Source organism: Dendrobium catenatum, unplaced genomic scaffold (genome assembly GCF_001605985.2).
Source record: "Dendrobium catenatum unplaced genomic scaffold, ASM160598v2 fragScaff_scaffold_743, whole genome shotgun sequence".
Taxonomy (NCBI): Eukaryota; Viridiplantae; Streptophyta; class Magnoliopsida; order Asparagales; family Orchidaceae; genus Dendrobium; species Dendrobium catenatum.
In genome coordinates, this window is record NW_021319205.1 from 3754630 (window position 1) to 3771111 (window position 16482).

General features: G+C 35.6%; 2 protein-coding genes across 2 annotated transcripts in view; both read left to right on the forward strand.

Annotated features, from left to right (window-relative positions):
* The first annotated feature begins 208 nt into the window (after nt 1-208).
* LOC110110860 (isoflavone 2'-hydroxylase) lies at nt 209-2326 on the forward strand. Its single transcript, XM_020842498.2, has 3 exons — nt 209-748; nt 824-1229; nt 1589-2326. The coding sequence occupies exons 1-3, from the start codon at nt 231-233 to the stop codon at nt 2222-2224; spliced, it is 1560 nt and encodes a 519-aa protein (XP_020698157.1). The 5' UTR covers nt 209-230; the 3' UTR covers nt 2225-2326.
* Nucleotides 2327-11407: 9081 nt separating this feature from the next.
* The window catches only part of LOC110110867 (WD40 repeat-containing protein HOS15), a 39214-nt gene continuing 34139 nt past the window's right edge, over nt 11408-16482 (forward strand). The window contains exon 1 of the mRNA XM_020842510.2: nt 11408-11735. Within this exon, the coding sequence (XP_020698169.1) occupies nt 11666-11735 (70 nt within the window). The 5' untranslated portion in view covers nt 11408-11665. The remainder of the gene's footprint in view (nt 11736-16482) is intronic.

Below are 16482 nucleotides of genomic sequence, written 5' to 3' on the forward strand. Positions count from 1 at the left end.
AAAAAATTTTGAAAAAAATTCTTATGTTTAAACACTATAATATCTAATCTATGTTGCTATTATAATTAAAACACATGTGTTTATATAATATCACACTTATCTGTTTAGATAATTTCACACTTATTTGCTTAGTAAGAAACTACTATTTATTAAAGAAATAATTAATTAAATTTCTTCGATAAATCTCCCTTGCTAGCCTCATTGCCCTTCGAGTCTCCTCCATCTCGAACATGGAAGCTTATTACACCATCACCGCCCTCTCTCTGCCAATACTACTTCTCCTCATCTCCTTCCTCTTCTCTCAGTCTAAATTAAAGAAAAGAACCAACTTTCTCCCTCCAAGCCCTCCCTCCCTTCCGATCCTCGGCCATCTCCACCTCTTTATGAAGAAAAACTCTTCATTGCCCCGCACCCTCGCCGCCATCTCCGCAGACCACGGACCCGTTATCCTCCTCCGCCTCGGCTCCCGTACCGTACTCCTCGTCTCCTCCTCCTCTGCCTCCGTCGAGTGCTTCACCACCAACGACCTCGCTTTCGCCTCTCGCCCCTTCCTCCCCTCCATCCGCCCCATCTCTTTCAACTATTCCGGTCTCGCCACCGCCCCCTACGGCCACCACTGGCGCACTTTTCGCCGCCTCACCATCAATGAACTCGTATCTTCCTCCCGCTTACGTTCATTCGCCGACACCCGCGGAGCAGAGCTCCGCGCTCTGCTCACCAAGCTTCTCGACGACTCCAAAGGAGATAAGTACTGAGCTTAACCAGTTCTTTCTCATCTGATTAGCATTTTATTCAATATTACTATACTAATTGATTGAAACAGCTGGTGCCCGATTGAGCTGAAGTCGAGAGTGTTTGGGATGGCGTTGAACGTCATTGTGAGGATGCTCACAGGAGAGAAATATTACGGTGAAGGAGAGCTGGGTATGAAGAAGATGGAGGAGTTCAAGGAAATGGAAGAGGAGCTTATGGCGAGAGGCGGGGGGTTCTTCGTCACCGACTTCTTTCCTTTTCTGAAGCTGATTGGTTTACAATGGCTGGAATCGAGGTCAATGAGCAAATTATTGTCCAGGAGAAACACCATCTTACAACGCCTTATCGATGGCCACCGACAGAAGAAGAATTCTTCGAGCACGGATCATAGCAAGTGTTTTATGGATCTTCTCCTTTCTATGCAAGAAGAGTCCCCTGACCACATAACCGACGATGTCATCAAAGCCACCGTTCAGGTCCTCTTATCTTCTCCTTAAGGGCATCTCCAATTGAACTCCAAAAACTTGAATGGCGTCCCTCGCCAGCTCCAGCCGAATGGTAAAATTTCCGCTATTTGGTTGCAGGTGAACAGTGGGACGTCAATATTGATGTTGCACTGTTCATCTCCGCCATTTTTATGTCTCTATTGAACTTGCCACGGGAAAAAAGAGACGACCGTTATTTGCGAAAGAGGAAAAAATTGAGTTCAATTGGAGATGAATTATGATATTTTTTAGTTTCACGATATTTTACAGTGAAAAATGAGATTTTTTGTTGGAGATGCTCTAAGTTGGATTTTATTTGCATTTAATCTAACTGTTACATATAATTGCAGTCCTTGGGGATTGCGGGGTCTATCCCTGTAACAGAGACGCTCATTTGGGTTATGTCCCTTCTGCTAAACCACCCAACAGCCATGAACAAAGTCAAGGACGAGATAGACACCTTCATCGGCTCTCAACGCCTCGTGGAAGAGGAAGACCTCCCCAATCTCCCATACCTCCACGCCGTCATCACAGAAACTCTCCGTCTCTACCCGGCGGTGCCGCTCCTGCATCCACACGAGGCGCGTGAGGATTGCACGGTAGCTGGCTACCATGTCCGGCGCGGCACCATGCTGCTCGTTAATGTTTGGGCCATCCATCGTGACCCGGTGGAGTGGGCCGCGGCGGAGGAGTTTCGGCCGGAGAGATTTGTGGGGAGTGAAAGCAGGGGGGATGGGATGATGAAGACGATGATTCCTTTTGGGATGGGGAGGCGAGGGTGTCCGGGAGAAGCCATGGCGAGCCTTCAGATTCCGCTTATGCTTGCGGCGATGATTCAGTGCTTTGAGTGGAAGGAGATGGAGGATAAGGAAGTGGATATGATGGATAATGGGAATACATTAACTCTTCCTAAAGCTGTTCCTTTGAAAGTATTGTGCCGCCCGCGTCGAGAGATGATGAGTCTTCTTCTGCAGCTTCATGATTGAATTATCCTCTTTAACTGCTAAGCAATCGTCTTCTTTCTTTTTGAGAATTTTGAAGGGAAAGCATGTAATCCGATAGCCTTGAATTAAGTTTTTTTTTTTTTTTTTTTGGGGACATTCAGACTAAAGTAACACTCATATGAGATAAGTAATGTTTAGAACAGCTTTATTATTTCATAAAAACAGCTTTTTTAGTAAAAATAAAAAATTTTAAATTAAAAAAATACTTTAAAAAATAGAAATAATTAAAGTCGTCCTAAATAAAATCTCAAATTAAAATCTCTTGATTGACAATCAAAAGTCTCAATAAAAGAAGATGAGCTGCGTCTAAAAAAAATAAGTTTGCTGATCACTAAGGCGATCAGATGAACATATGATGCATCTGTCTTACGTATCCTATTTTGTATTTTTGTACTTTGGCATTGAGTTATGAGTAAAATTTTAAACTGTATAATTAGTAACTATATTATGTAATTAAATATGATATATCATCAAAAAATTATCTTGGTCGGGCACAAATCATGAGGCGAAATCAAGCTGGAAACTTCAAAAATTAAATCTGGGATCACCAAAACTCCAGTTTCAGCAAACTTATAGCCAAACTGGGCGTCTCGGAAATATGAACCCAACGACACCAAATTCGACTAAATCCGAGTCCAAATGAGTCCAAATCAAGGACCCGAAGCGCTGTTGGAAAGTTCAAACCACAATTTGAGTTACCAAACGGGTTTGAAACATGACATGCTTATAGTCGGATCGAGTGGCTAGACGAGACGGATCCAAAGAGCCCAAGATCGCCAAATTCCGACATCATTAAGACATTCAAATGTCTGACGAACGGTACACGATCAAGGGATTCAATATTAGTCGTCCATTCAACCACTCCCCTTTACCCCTGATCTCTCACTTATTTACGGGTCATGTCACTCCATAATATCTATAAATAGATTCCTCATTTCTCTTGAGAGGGGACCCAAGCAAGAAGGAGAAGAGAAGAGAAGAAGATTAGGAGGGAAGAAACTCCTCCTCGTCCATTGCCGCCGGAATTCTGCCCGACTTCCGAACGACGCCGGAATTATGCCCAACTTTTGAACGAAGTCAGAATTCTGCTCGATCTCCAAGTGACGTCGGAATTCTGCCCGACGTTGTAATTGAATTTCAATCCAGAAGTGATTCATTGTAATCTGATCGTCCTAACTTTTGCTGACGAGTTAGCCAATTGTATCTCAAACAAACACTAGTGAAACTTTTGTAACTGGGCGTAACTCAGTGGTTTTGCCCCTTTCTAGGGTTTCCACGTAAAAATCCTGGTGTTTCTATTTCTCTCATGTTTGTGTGCTGGATATCCGTACAACACTGATATAGAAATTTTCTAACTCTATCGCCTCGTATATTCTAGTCTGCAACCATCGGCCCCCCCCCTGAATAAAATTTCTGGCTCCGCCACTGTCTGCAACAAAATATATTATAAAAAAATTAAAAATAGGCATAGTCGAATGTTCAATGGGTGACTTACTTGCCCAGTCAACATTTAAAAAAAATTAAAAAAAATATAAAAGTATTGTAGTAAGTTGCCCATTAAACAAGCCACTTACTAAAGTACATTATTATTTTTATGTTTTTATTTTTTAAAACAAATTTTTATTTTTGAAAGGGAAAATTTAATTAAATTACATTACTTTTAATATCATTGTTAATTTTTATATATTGTAATTTTTAAATTTAATATTGACAAATGGAAATCTATCTTACATTAAATTTATTAATCGTAAAGATAATTTATTAAAATTTAACATCATAAGGCTTGTTTAGGATTGCAGTTAGAATATATATTTTAAAAAAATTGATAACATATTTAAATTCAAAATATTTATAGATAAACTAACATTGAATATCTTTTTTTAATTTCAACTAAGAAAATGACATTTCATTTTATAAAAAGATAATGACAATTTATTAAAATAAAAAACTTGAATTAATGATGTAAACTTGAGCAATGATTTCTATTAAAAATAAAAATGACACTCAAATTTAGTTATATTTTAAAATGATTTTTTTTTTTGTTTTTAAAAGTTAATTAATTTTTTCCATTGAAAAATATAAACTTGATTTAAAAATAAAAAAATTATAGTGCACTACGGGCGACTTGCTACACTACTTCTATTTTTTTTTTTAATTATTATTTTTTAAATGCTAACTAGATGTTGACTGGGCAAGTAAGTCGCCTATTGAACATGCGATTATGCCTGTTTTTAAATTTTTTATAGCACACTTAATTACATAATTTAATTACTAATGATACTTAGTTTAAAAATTTACTCTTGAGTTATTCCGATGTAGAAGAATATATGTACAAAGTTTTAATAATCCTAAATTATTAAATTGTTGAGAGTACAATAAATATTTGATATATATTATGTACATGAAATTTTTTATTCATGAAGATTGATAAAATTAAAGACATGCATTCTCATTTCTCATCATACATTTTATATGTCATTGTAATAATATTATAAACATTAAGGGTGTTAAGTAAGCCACATCAAGTCAAGAAGCTTGTGTCTCAAGTTTATCGTGCTACAAGTTTGACCTTGAGGTCAAATTAAAGCTCATATAATATATAAGCTCGAATTTATGCTTGATTTGACTTGAATTGTTAGTTTGCAAGTCGGTTCAATTAAATTCCTACCATTCGAGCCTAAATCTCATGCATCCTCATTGATTACATTCCAACTACTTGCTTACTCTATCGAACGTTCTTGGATTGCAAATCGTGATCTCCTCATCTACACATCGGTGTTACCATCATTTTGTTCCTGTTCATACCTTATTTGGTGAGTTCTTGATGTGAATTGTGATGCCTTCTCTAGGGACTTCTTCTCTACGGAGCTCTAGGCAAGAATTCCACCCTATTCTTTGGTGACCTTCGAGAAACTACAACACTTTTTCAGCATAAGAAAATAAAGGAAAAGAAAAGCATCATAAGAAGAAACATAGTTGCCCATTGAACATGCGACTATGCATATTATTAAATTTTTTATGCCATAATCACATAATTTAATTACTAATGATACTAGTTTAAAAATTTACCCTTGAGTTATTCTGACGTAGAAGAATATATGTGCAAAGTTTTGAGAATCCTAAATTATTAAATTGTTGAGAGTATAGTAAATATTCGATGTATATTATGTACATTAAATTTTTTTATTCATGAAGATTGATAAAATTAAAGATCATGCAATCTCATTTCTCATCAAATAGCTTATAGATCATCACATAAGCATTCTCATCATACATTTTATATGTCGTTGTAATAATATTATCAACATTACGGGTGTTAAGTAACCACATCCAGTCAAGAAGCTTGTGTGTCAAGTTTATCGTGCTACAAGTTTGACCTTGAGGTCAAATTAAAGCTCATATAATATATAAGCTCGAGTTTAAGTTTGATTTGACTTGACTTGTTAGTTTGCAAGTCGGTTCAATTAAATTTCTACCATTCGAGCCTAAATCTCATGCATCCTTATTGATTGCATTCCAACTGCTTGTTCACTCTATCGTTTTTGGATTGCAAATCGTGATCTCCTCATCTTCACATCAGTGTTCCCGTCGTTTTGTTTCTGTCGATGGCTTATTTGGTGAGTTTTTTATGTGAAGTGCAATGCCTTTTCTAGGGACTTCTTCTCTTATGGAGCTTCCCAAGATTCCACCCTATTCTTTGTTGACCTTCGAGAAACTACAACAATCTTTCAGCATAAGAAAATAAAGGAAAACAAAAGCATCATAAGAAGAACCATAGTAGTAGAAAATATTTCTTCTCATTAAAGCAAGAGCTGTCTTTACAATATATATATATATATACACACACTAGATTAAGTAAATGAATGGTAGGATGTAGATCAGTTACAAATCAAGGATGATGATTTAGGCTTTCGTTTGGGGCGGCTTTCTTACTGATTTTTAAAGTAGTTTTTAGTACAAAATTTAATTTTTTTATACTAAAAAGCTACTCTAAGTGATAAGAATGCCATCCCATATGAAGCTTTAGTCTGAAAAAAGATTACCGCAAACACAAAAGTAGTGGCTTTAAAAGGTAAGCTATGGGCGGCTGGAGGAAGTCAAATGCAACGGCTTATCATTTTGGCTTATCAACCTTGAGCTCAGTGTATGAGCACAACTTAAGCTCAGTTTAAGCCTATTTATAGTTCAACATTTTCCTATTTGAAGAACGTATATACTTCATGTAATTATTTATGCACTTCTTGTAATCGACAATAAAACCTATAAATTTCACATGTTTATATCTAAAATGAGCATGTCGAATATACAAATCCAACGAGCCCATTATTACAAAATTTTGAGTTCAGCAATGAACCAATGTATTAAAAAAGCATCGACTTATAAGGGGATTCCACTTCAATGGTTCAATGGAGTATCCTATTATTTGATAGAAATGCCTAAAATGTCACATATATAAATCTATAAATAATATACTATCTACATGATGCAGAGGGATCTAGGAAAGGATTTGGTGGAGATAATTTAGAAGCTTAAAATTTTGAAAGCTATATTTATTAGCATTGGTTGGCCCTCACCATCGACACTGTTGTAATCCAACATCGACCAACTTTGACAACTGTCATCACCAACCTTTAACTCTAACCTTCTTGGTCATCTACCTTCTCTCTATAACAAGAGTGATTGAGTAGACCATTGACATTCTTTTGACATATAATATTTCTAGTCAATTATCATCAAATGTTTTTCAATGATCATTATCTATCAACCACTGATATTTGATGCCCGAGTTTCAAGTTATTTATCTCATAGGTCTTCTATAACAGGAATAGCCAAACAAATCATTTGTTGATAGAGAAAACTCAACAAGTAGAGGTGACAAGAGAGGATAAACTTTTCAAATGAATGAAGGGGAAAAAGGGAATACATTGCACCCCAAAGATTTTGTGGGGAGGCATAACAAGATCGATAATGGCTAAAAAAGGGATAGATTGCATCAATATGCTAGGAATTTTCAGAATACTTGTAAACTACTACAAATTATGCTTGGTTGTGGTTGAAATTTATAAAGATCTTACATGCGACACATAAATCAGGAGATTATATGAGAAAATAAGTAAGAATTATCATTACTTTCAAGAAGGGTACAAAGAAGAAAGAAGTTAATGAGTCTTTCTCATGGCCAATTATCATGCATCATCGAATATGGTATGAGCTTATAAAGTTTTGATGAGCGTTGACTTTATCAAAGCTTCCTTCTTGGACTTAGCTTTGGAGTTCAATTATTGTGATTAATCATCTAAAATCCCTTTAAATCAGCTATCTTTCCTTTTATAACTTCTTTTTAATGTCTTAAGCATTTCAGTTGTATGCAAAGATATTATCATCATATTGGGATGGGATAAAGAGCAGTTACAAGAATATGGCACACTAACCTCTTGGAAAAATTTGTCATTAGAGACTAGAATGTAGTTATATAAGAGTGACAAAGTAGCTTCAGAGATGAAGAATATGAGCTAGAAATGCCATTGGATTGGCCATGTAGTTTTGGCTATCATGATGGCACAAAAGAGGGAATATGGAAATTTTATTATAAAAGTTGATACATGGAAGCTCTTTTATTCTTTATTCCTCTAGCACTTGAAAAAAGATAACCAATGGAGAAAATGAATGGACCTGAGCAAATGATACATAATTAAAGGGAGTCAAGAAGTCTATCTAAGGGCATCCTTGAGGGTATTTCCAAGAACTTGCATGAAGATGTTATTGAGAGGGATCCCAAGTATTATTGCAAGGATTCTCTAGAGGGTCTATTGGTAGCATGACCTACTAAGTTCATTGAGAATATATAGGGCTTCGAACGTTGGCCATGTGTATAGTGGTTATTATTGTTGGGAGTGAAATTTTTTATGTTATAGATTAACCATTGCCTAATATCCTATTTTTGATCTAGTCAATTGACCATCATAACATACATGTCAACAACTAGCATTCGTATGCCATCAGTATCTATCTTTTTTGGTTGTCAGTATACTATCATGTATTGAAAATGCCTTAGCAGACTATCGATGATACATTGACATTTGGCATTCTCAAATGGTTGTCACCTAATGCTTGCCAAAGGCTTACATCAGTATCTCTTAACTACTAACATCTAACACCCATATTTCTGATTACTTAATCCCACTCTAAAATGAGATTGGCCAAGATGGTTGCCCACCATCACTTGTTAATAATTCTTACATCTAAAGACTCACACCTCCACAATGGAAGATATCTTCCATAGTTTATATTTACTATATTGTATGTATTTCTTCTCTAATTATGAGAAATGACAATCTCTATAATATTTAATTTACAATTGTGCATCTTTCCATCTTAGTTAGACTCCTTAATTTTTTCCCTTCTCAAATTTCCAAGTAGAAAACAACCTATGAGTTTCTCTTGATGAATATTCGTGTGCGAATTTTTCATTCAATACTAAAATGATAAACTATCCTTAATCCAAAAATATTTTAACAAATAGTAAAATTACTAATTTGTTTTTATTTTCACCCCCTTTTCTTTGGATTCAAACAAAGGCTTGATGTTTACAAGTTAATGAAGTATTTCTGTTTTATTATTGGAGTTTTGTAGAACTATTCTGCCTCCAAGTTGTGACCCATAACAAATTTAATGTTTGGATAAGTACAATGATTATCATATTACATATATATTAATTAATATATCTTAGCATAAAAATAATAAATATATTGAATTATTGGTTATAACTTAAAATTTTTGATGAAACTTAACATCAAGGGCAGAACTAGTCTCTCTTCTAAGGGGGGTGTACAAAATAGGATTTTTTTTTTTTTTGTAAATTTATTAAATGAAGTCAAGTTTTCATCATGGATGTTCATTTTAAAAAAATTAATGCATTATTCGAATGATTATTTTCTTTTACTCTATAGATATGAAGCTCTACTGATTTTGGCTGGCTCTGCAGTATAATAAATTTTGATATTCATAAAAGAAATCAAATGTCACCAAAATTTTGCTATCAAATTTTTATTGATTTATGGTTGAAATGTTTATCATAGTAATGATGACAATTAGCTATGATACATCAATTAACTATTTCATAACAAAATTATATTTTTTAAATTCAAAATTGTATCTTATCATATTAAAATTTTAAAAACAATAACTTATATAGTGTGATCATTAAATTTAAATATATATCAATACAAATTCAAATTTACATAATATAATGGTCATGAGATGCATTGCATCTATGAATGAAATAATAATTGACATATATCACCACCTATGTTATATAAATCTTAAATATACAATGTGATATAAATTAAGAAGATAAATAAAGAAAATCAAAATAAGAACATATAAAAATTATAAAAGATTTTTTAAATATAAAGAATCAATATAGGCCACCTAAATTACAATTATTTAAAAAAAAAAACCAAAATGATAAATTTTTTGGGGTGAACCATAAATTATAAAGTAGGTAATTTAGATTTCTTGTACTGAAGCAGATTGAAGTCTATTATAAGTTAAAAAAAAAAGTCTATTATAAGTTCTTGACTAAGGCAATGTTTGATTTGCTAAAAAAAAGAAATGCAAAATAAATAAAATAAACGCGTAATTAAATTTGATGAAAAGAAGCACATAATAAAATGCCATGCAATGTAAATGTAATTTATTGTATTTGGGCTGCGACAGTCAACAATGATGGCAGATAGTGGCTAGCAGTAGGAGACAACGAAGATGTCAAGCAGCAACCAACAGTGATGGTGTAGCAACGACCTTGCGCGTGGCAGTGACAAACTGACAATGATAGAGAATTTATAATTAATTTAAAAATTGGCTAAATCTAATGATTTTCAAATACTCCAAAATTGAACTTGATGGTAAATTTCAAAATAATTTATTTTGCATTTCTTTTACTTCAAAGCAATCACTATTATATTCGAAACTCATATACTTAAAATACTTTAAACCCCCTTCTACTGCAAATCAAACAATCTCATTGTGTACATAATGCAATATATTATAAATTCTTAGGGGGTTATTTGGTTATCTGTAATGAGAATTTACATAAATTGTTTGTTCTATTTTTTGTTGAATTTATGTAGAGCAAAATAAAAAAAAACGGTACATTCCCCAGTCCAGCTAATAAAATTCTCATATTCCATCCAATAATATTATTATTTTTCAGTAAACAAATCATAATGTTCTATTTGTGGCATGCCACATAAATTGAAAGAACAATTTTCTTTGCAATATAAAAGTTGAAAGAAAATTGCATTTAGCTATCATCTTCCTAAATAAAAATGTCCAAAATTATACATGCTTTATCTAAGCTTTTTAATTTTTTGGGGGTTATGCCAATTATTCTAATGTGTTTGGTTTACTTTTATAGAGTTGAGGATAGGGGTGTAAGTGAGCCTAGCTGGTTCGAACTTGACTCGATAACGAGCTCGCAAGCCGAGCTTATTGAGTCGCGAGCTCGAGTTCGAGCTTGATGATGCTCGGCTTGTGAGCCAAGCTCGAATGATTATTTGAATAAAAAAAGCTAAAATGAAAATGTGCGTATGCTGGAATTCTTAAAGACAGAATGCGAGCGCTGGACAACAATTCCAAAGGACGGACTGCGAGCATCATGCGGGAATTCCAAAAGACGGAAGCAGGAATTTCGAAAGACGAACGCGGGTCAGGGGAGACGCAGGTCACGAGCTCGCATGCGAAACATATATAGGCCGCCCGCTCGACTGTGGGCTCGTGAGCCACTCGACGATCTATTTGCAGTGCAATGAGCTCGAGCTCGTGCTCGAGTTCGAGCCAATTGTTTGATTGATGAGCCGAACTCGATAAGGTCACTACTCAACTCGACTCGTTTACACCTCTAGTTAAGGATAGCCCTTTTTGTTTGTCTATTTATTTTTTCATGGGATTCATCAATTGTGTTCAAGTATTTATTTTTTATTTTATAAATATTTGAACACAAAAAATATATGCTAAAAATGACCATTTTCTAAAGTTTGGATAATTCTTAGATTATAAAAATAATAATTTTCTTTTAATTAATCATAATGATTTAAATAAAAACCAACAAATGTAAATTAATTAATTATAAATTTAATTTAAAGATGGATCGAGCTCGACTGGACCATTTCCGGTCCAAACGAATCGATTTTTGCACGCCTGCACGCAAAACCGGCTGACGGCGCGAAGTGTCCGCGGTTGTGAAGACGAAGAGCTCGCCGTTAAAGTTGTCGCCGTCGATTCTTTTCTCGGCGTCGCCGTTAATCTTCTACCAAAGAGGCGCAGCTTCTCCCCGTTCTCCTCTACTTATTGCCTACCGTTTTCTTTATCCGACCTCCTGAGGTTGGCTTTGGCGATGGTTTTGCGGCGGCGAGGGATCTCATGACGACGCTCTCAGCGATCACGTCCAACGAGCTGAATTTTCTGGTTTTCCGCTACCTGCAGGAGTCGGGTCAGTTTGTTCGCCCAAAAACCCTTTCTCTTGTTTCCGGGGATTCGGAGTTTCAACCTAATTTTGCCTTTGCGACGTCGTTACTTATTTTGGGAAATTATTCTAGGGTTTTGTTAGCTGTACAGGATTTTCTTGATTTCATTGCCATTCACGGACCAATTTAAGGGGTTTGAACTATTCAAATTAGGTCATCATGTTTGCTGCTGTGTTTAGGGAGTGTTTGTGAGAATCTATGGTTTTTAATTGGATTACTGTGAGATATGGTAAACCCTTCTTTTGTCTTTTGCATTGATGGGAGGATGTTATATCGAGCGCAAGAGCTTTATGGTGGGTAAGACAGTACCAATGGTTGGTTTCTAGGGTCCGATGGACTGAGCTGCGGGTTGACATCAGAGTAGTTATAAGCCTTGTCTGTCCTACTCGTCAATCCTTCGTAATAGATGATGAATTTGAAATCGTGTTATTTATTTAGTTTCTCTGGTTAACTGTAGCTACGTTTGGGTTGAAACTTGAAAGTGTCAATGCTAATTATTTTTCTGAGTGAGAGTTATTTGATAAATCAACAAAAGCTAAACATAGCTACGTAGAAATTTAATGAAGCTTGCAATCAACAACAATATCAGTGCGTTAGCAGACTACTTCATTTTTCTTCTTTACTTTCTGTTAATGCTTTGTTGATTGCACTGTGTAAGTAAGTTCATCAGCCAAGATGTTTTACTCAAACCATTTTCTGAAAGAATAATTTTTGGCATATGCATTTTATTACTTATTTTAAGCTTGCAGTCCATTTAGAAGTCAGTCATACCTTTGTCTAGTATGTGGAATTGTATTGAGTATTGATTGGCAAGGTTAGCAGAACAAATTTCTTATATTGTCGCTGTTGGCGAGTGTAGAACATGTCAAGATAGACAAGCTACATATTTGTTAAATTAATGGGTTTATGGCATTTGCCTCAACGGTCCCTAATCATTGGAAAATCATGCATCAGGGGTAGGTTTACTACTTTTTTTTTTCTGCTTAAAGCCACAAACATGCATACTCACCATGTAATTTTAATATAAAATTTCTCAATTTACTATTTCATAAAGTTTTATGTTCAGAATATAGGAATCTTGCTTTATCTAGCCACCTTTAAATAATGAGATTTGGCATGTCATATCAGTTTGGCTTTATTAGGAGGGTGCAAGATTGGGGTTCTATGTTGAGCCCAATATACTATTGGGTGCTCGATCATCAACATAAAATCTTAAGCTAATGTGTAAGGCTATCGCTAGTATATTAGGAACTTATTTCTTGTTTGGCTTTATTGTTGGATTTTTTGCCACTTTTATGTCTTAATAGGCTCCCTTGCATTTGTGGGATTTTTCCACACTATTCATCACCCTCAAATAAATCTTTTTAATATTATCAAATTTAATGTGTGAAGAGTCAACTAAGTGGGGCCAATGTGGGAGTCTTCCACTTATGATATTTGCTTAATCATTATAAAAGCCATTAAAACCCATGAGAGATACAAATTACATGAACTATCAACTTTGATTTCACTTGTCGGGATGGTAACATTGAGGGTCTTAATTGTGCCTATTACACTTGTGGATTAATGCCCATTAATCTAAAAACTTAATGAGCAATGGCCACAGGCCCACAACCAGTATATTTGAAACTTAACCCTTGTTGTACTTACAAATTTGGGCCATTTTCCAATCTCATGTATCTCAGTGGGGCATGCACATTGTGATTTCAATTACTAAAAAAAAGAATTATCAGTTTTAAGTTGTTAAACTAGTTTAGTCTTATTATTAATTCTTTTAATGTTCAATCATTAACATCAATTTAGTGTATACCTTAATGATGAAGGTTTTTAAACTTCAAATGAAATTCTCGAAATTAGGGTTGTGTCCTTAGGTTTAAGTATGAAAAGAAGTAGATTAAGCACATTTTTCTTCTTTTTAGTTGGGTGGTGAATTGGTAGAGTTAATGCAAAAAGGGTTATCAATGAAAATGCTTTTCTTAAGTAATATTTTTTGAAGCATTATTTTAAAATTTTGGAAATATTTGCTATTTTATGTGAGCTAGGAGCTCTCCCATGAATCTTGAAAACTAGTTCTTCAATGGAGAGGTGACATGTGGCTTGAATTGAGGTGAAGCCATCAAAAATAGAGAAGGGAGCAATCAGTAGATATACTCCCTAGATATGGTGGTCTTTAAGGAAAGCAACATATGACCACCAATATTTTTAAATGGTTTGGATTTGTAGCTTTTGTCTACTATAGAGAGAGGGGGTATTGCATTTAGAAAGATTGAAGAAAGAAATATATGCTAAAGGTTTACTTCTTGGCAGAAGGAGGATGAAAAAAAAAAAAAGCTTTACATGAGCTCAATCTCAAGAGTAACATAATGATCTGCTAAATACTTGTGCTATATATATTTATAAACAAAATGATGTGATCCCATTGGTTGTTGGAGTTAGCTGTTGTAAGGGCTCGAATGATTGAGCTGCAAGTGTTAGAAGTGATAAGGTATGTTGGATGCATGGTGTTCTCCCATGGCACTGGCTAGTGGTAGCCTAAGGCAAAAGAGTAGTCCGCAACTTGTTAGAGATTTGATCTTGAAATCTTTAAGCCTTGTCAAGTGGAGGGATTTGGCTGACAAGATAATGTCAGAAATGAGGTTGCCAACATGAAGGTGGGCCAACATTAAGCTATTAGGTCGGAAAGTGATGTAGGGATGTGTTAAGCAGAGGAGATAGGTCGAAAGAGAGGCTATTAGGCAAGATCGAGATGAGGAGGCACCAAGTGAAATGGTCGAGCCGAAAAGATGTTGGGAAAGACATGTCAATGAGATGTTTTCATACGCAAGGGCAATGATAGGGAGATGTCGGGTGGAGGAGACATACTTACATGATGTTGTTGGGTAGGAGGGCTAGAGCTAGCAAAATATCTTTGGCTACTGGGAGGAAGTTGTTGAGTATTAGTTGTTGATCATTGTACGTCATAAGCGCAACATGCCATCAACTTCAATTTCGAGAGATAGGATTCTACGTGTAAAATTAAGGCGCCATGTAGAATTCAGGCAAAAATAATCCTCCTAGATGGCAAAGAGGAGATTGCAGTCAAAAGGGGAATTACCGGTGAAGAGTTTGCGATAAGTGTTGCCAACACTGAGCAAAGAAGAATTTGTTATGACTTAATTTGAGTGGTTAGGTTTGATCGTCTTTGTTGGCTATCTTGGAGGTTGACTCAATAGAGGATGGTAGCTTATGTAGAGTATGATCTTGGAGAGATTCATATACAATCAAATAGAAAAGCTAGCTTGGTGAAAATGAGTTCAAGAGGAAGTTCGAAAGACTTGTCGGCGTTGGTTTGGCTGAAGAGTGTGGGAAAGCTCTACAAGCCTTAGCTGCGAGGTTACCAATTTTCTTCATTTAGTGGAAGTCTTAGCCTCTTGAGTGGAGTGCATGGAGGAGAGCATTTAGCCCATTGACTCCTAGGCACCACACGGTATTAGCAGTGGAGTAACAAGGGCGTTGAGCTTAGCTTTGTTGCGATAATTTGCTTTTGCTGATTTATGAGGCATTAACAAACCAAGCCTTTTTTGACATGCTCCCAACCCGCTTTAAGGATTTTCATTGCTAGATGATGTGGTGTCACACTGGTTGTTATCTATGATATTATGGTCACTAAGGAGTGTGGTGGCGTGCAAGGAAAGAGCTTGGTGTAGGTAACATCTCTTGGGAGGTCTTGATAGGAGAGAGCACCAGAGAATTCTGCGCAAGTTTACAGGAGTTTCCTGAGGAAGCATGCAAGCAAGGAACATGTGATGCAACAATTTGATGGGGCTATGCAAAATGTACTTGTAAAAGGTGAAGCAAAATTAAGTGAGCTTTCTTCCAAAAACTTTTTGATTCATGTTTTTTAATTGCGTATTGTTTTGTTGGTAGCATGTCCCAGTTTGGAGTCACACTGGTTGAGATAGAGAACATATTTTTGTCCTCTTCTTGACCAAGAAGACACCCTTCTTATGGCCTTCATCTTTTGTACCCAGCTCAAAAAATGAACTCATGCCCCTTCAAATTTATTCATTTATCAAGCAAGATAAATTCTGAGACTGTTTGGCTTTGACTCACAAGCACCATACCTTTCTTTTGTCTGCCCTTCAATTTGGGAAGATGACCTCCTAAACCTCAGAAGCATCCATACCAAGACTTATATTTGAGGCATGTAGTCTGAAAATGAATAAGAAAAGTATGGGTGATGACTTGATCTTTCAATATAATTAAGATCCTTGGTTTGGGGAGAAACCTCACTAATGATTCCTTAAATCAGCGTCAATATCCTTTGCCTATGGAAGCAGGGATAGAGAGACACACTATCTTTGTATCCTTTTCCTGATTGGGAAGATATACTTTTCTTTCTGGTGGCCTTCATCGACATGCCTGACTTGGAAATCAAGCCGAGGCCCTTCTTAATGATTTGTTTATAAGCAAGCGGGATCCAAAGTTATGCCCCATCCCTTTCGAATGACTTCACCCCAGTAACTCTTATCTGTTTTACTTATCATTCCATTTGGCTCCATGAACATGCGTGGCCCACTCAAAACAGCAACCGACTCAAATGATGATAGGATAAGTAGTTTTATAGCCATTCTGTGTTTTCTTTTGATGGTGATTTCAGTGACTTATGTTCAGTTTCTGAAAGTATTATCAAGTCCAAAGGCATAACATTGTAGGAATCGACTCCTAGGGGGA

Bases quoted from the DNA above. Each gene is read 5' to 3' on its own strand.
- LOC110110860 (XM_020842498.2), top strand. From the start codon at position 231: ATGGAAGCTTATTACACCATCACCGCCCTCTCTCTGCCAATACTACTT. The intron at 749-823 runs GTACTGAGCTTA...TGATTGAAACAG, and splicing joins GACGACTCCAAAGGAGATAA to CTGGTGCCCGATTGAGCTGA. The intron at 1,230-1,588 runs GTCCTCTTATCT...ATATAATTGCAG, and splicing joins TCATCAAAGCCACCGTTCAG to TCCTTGGGGATTGCGGGGTC.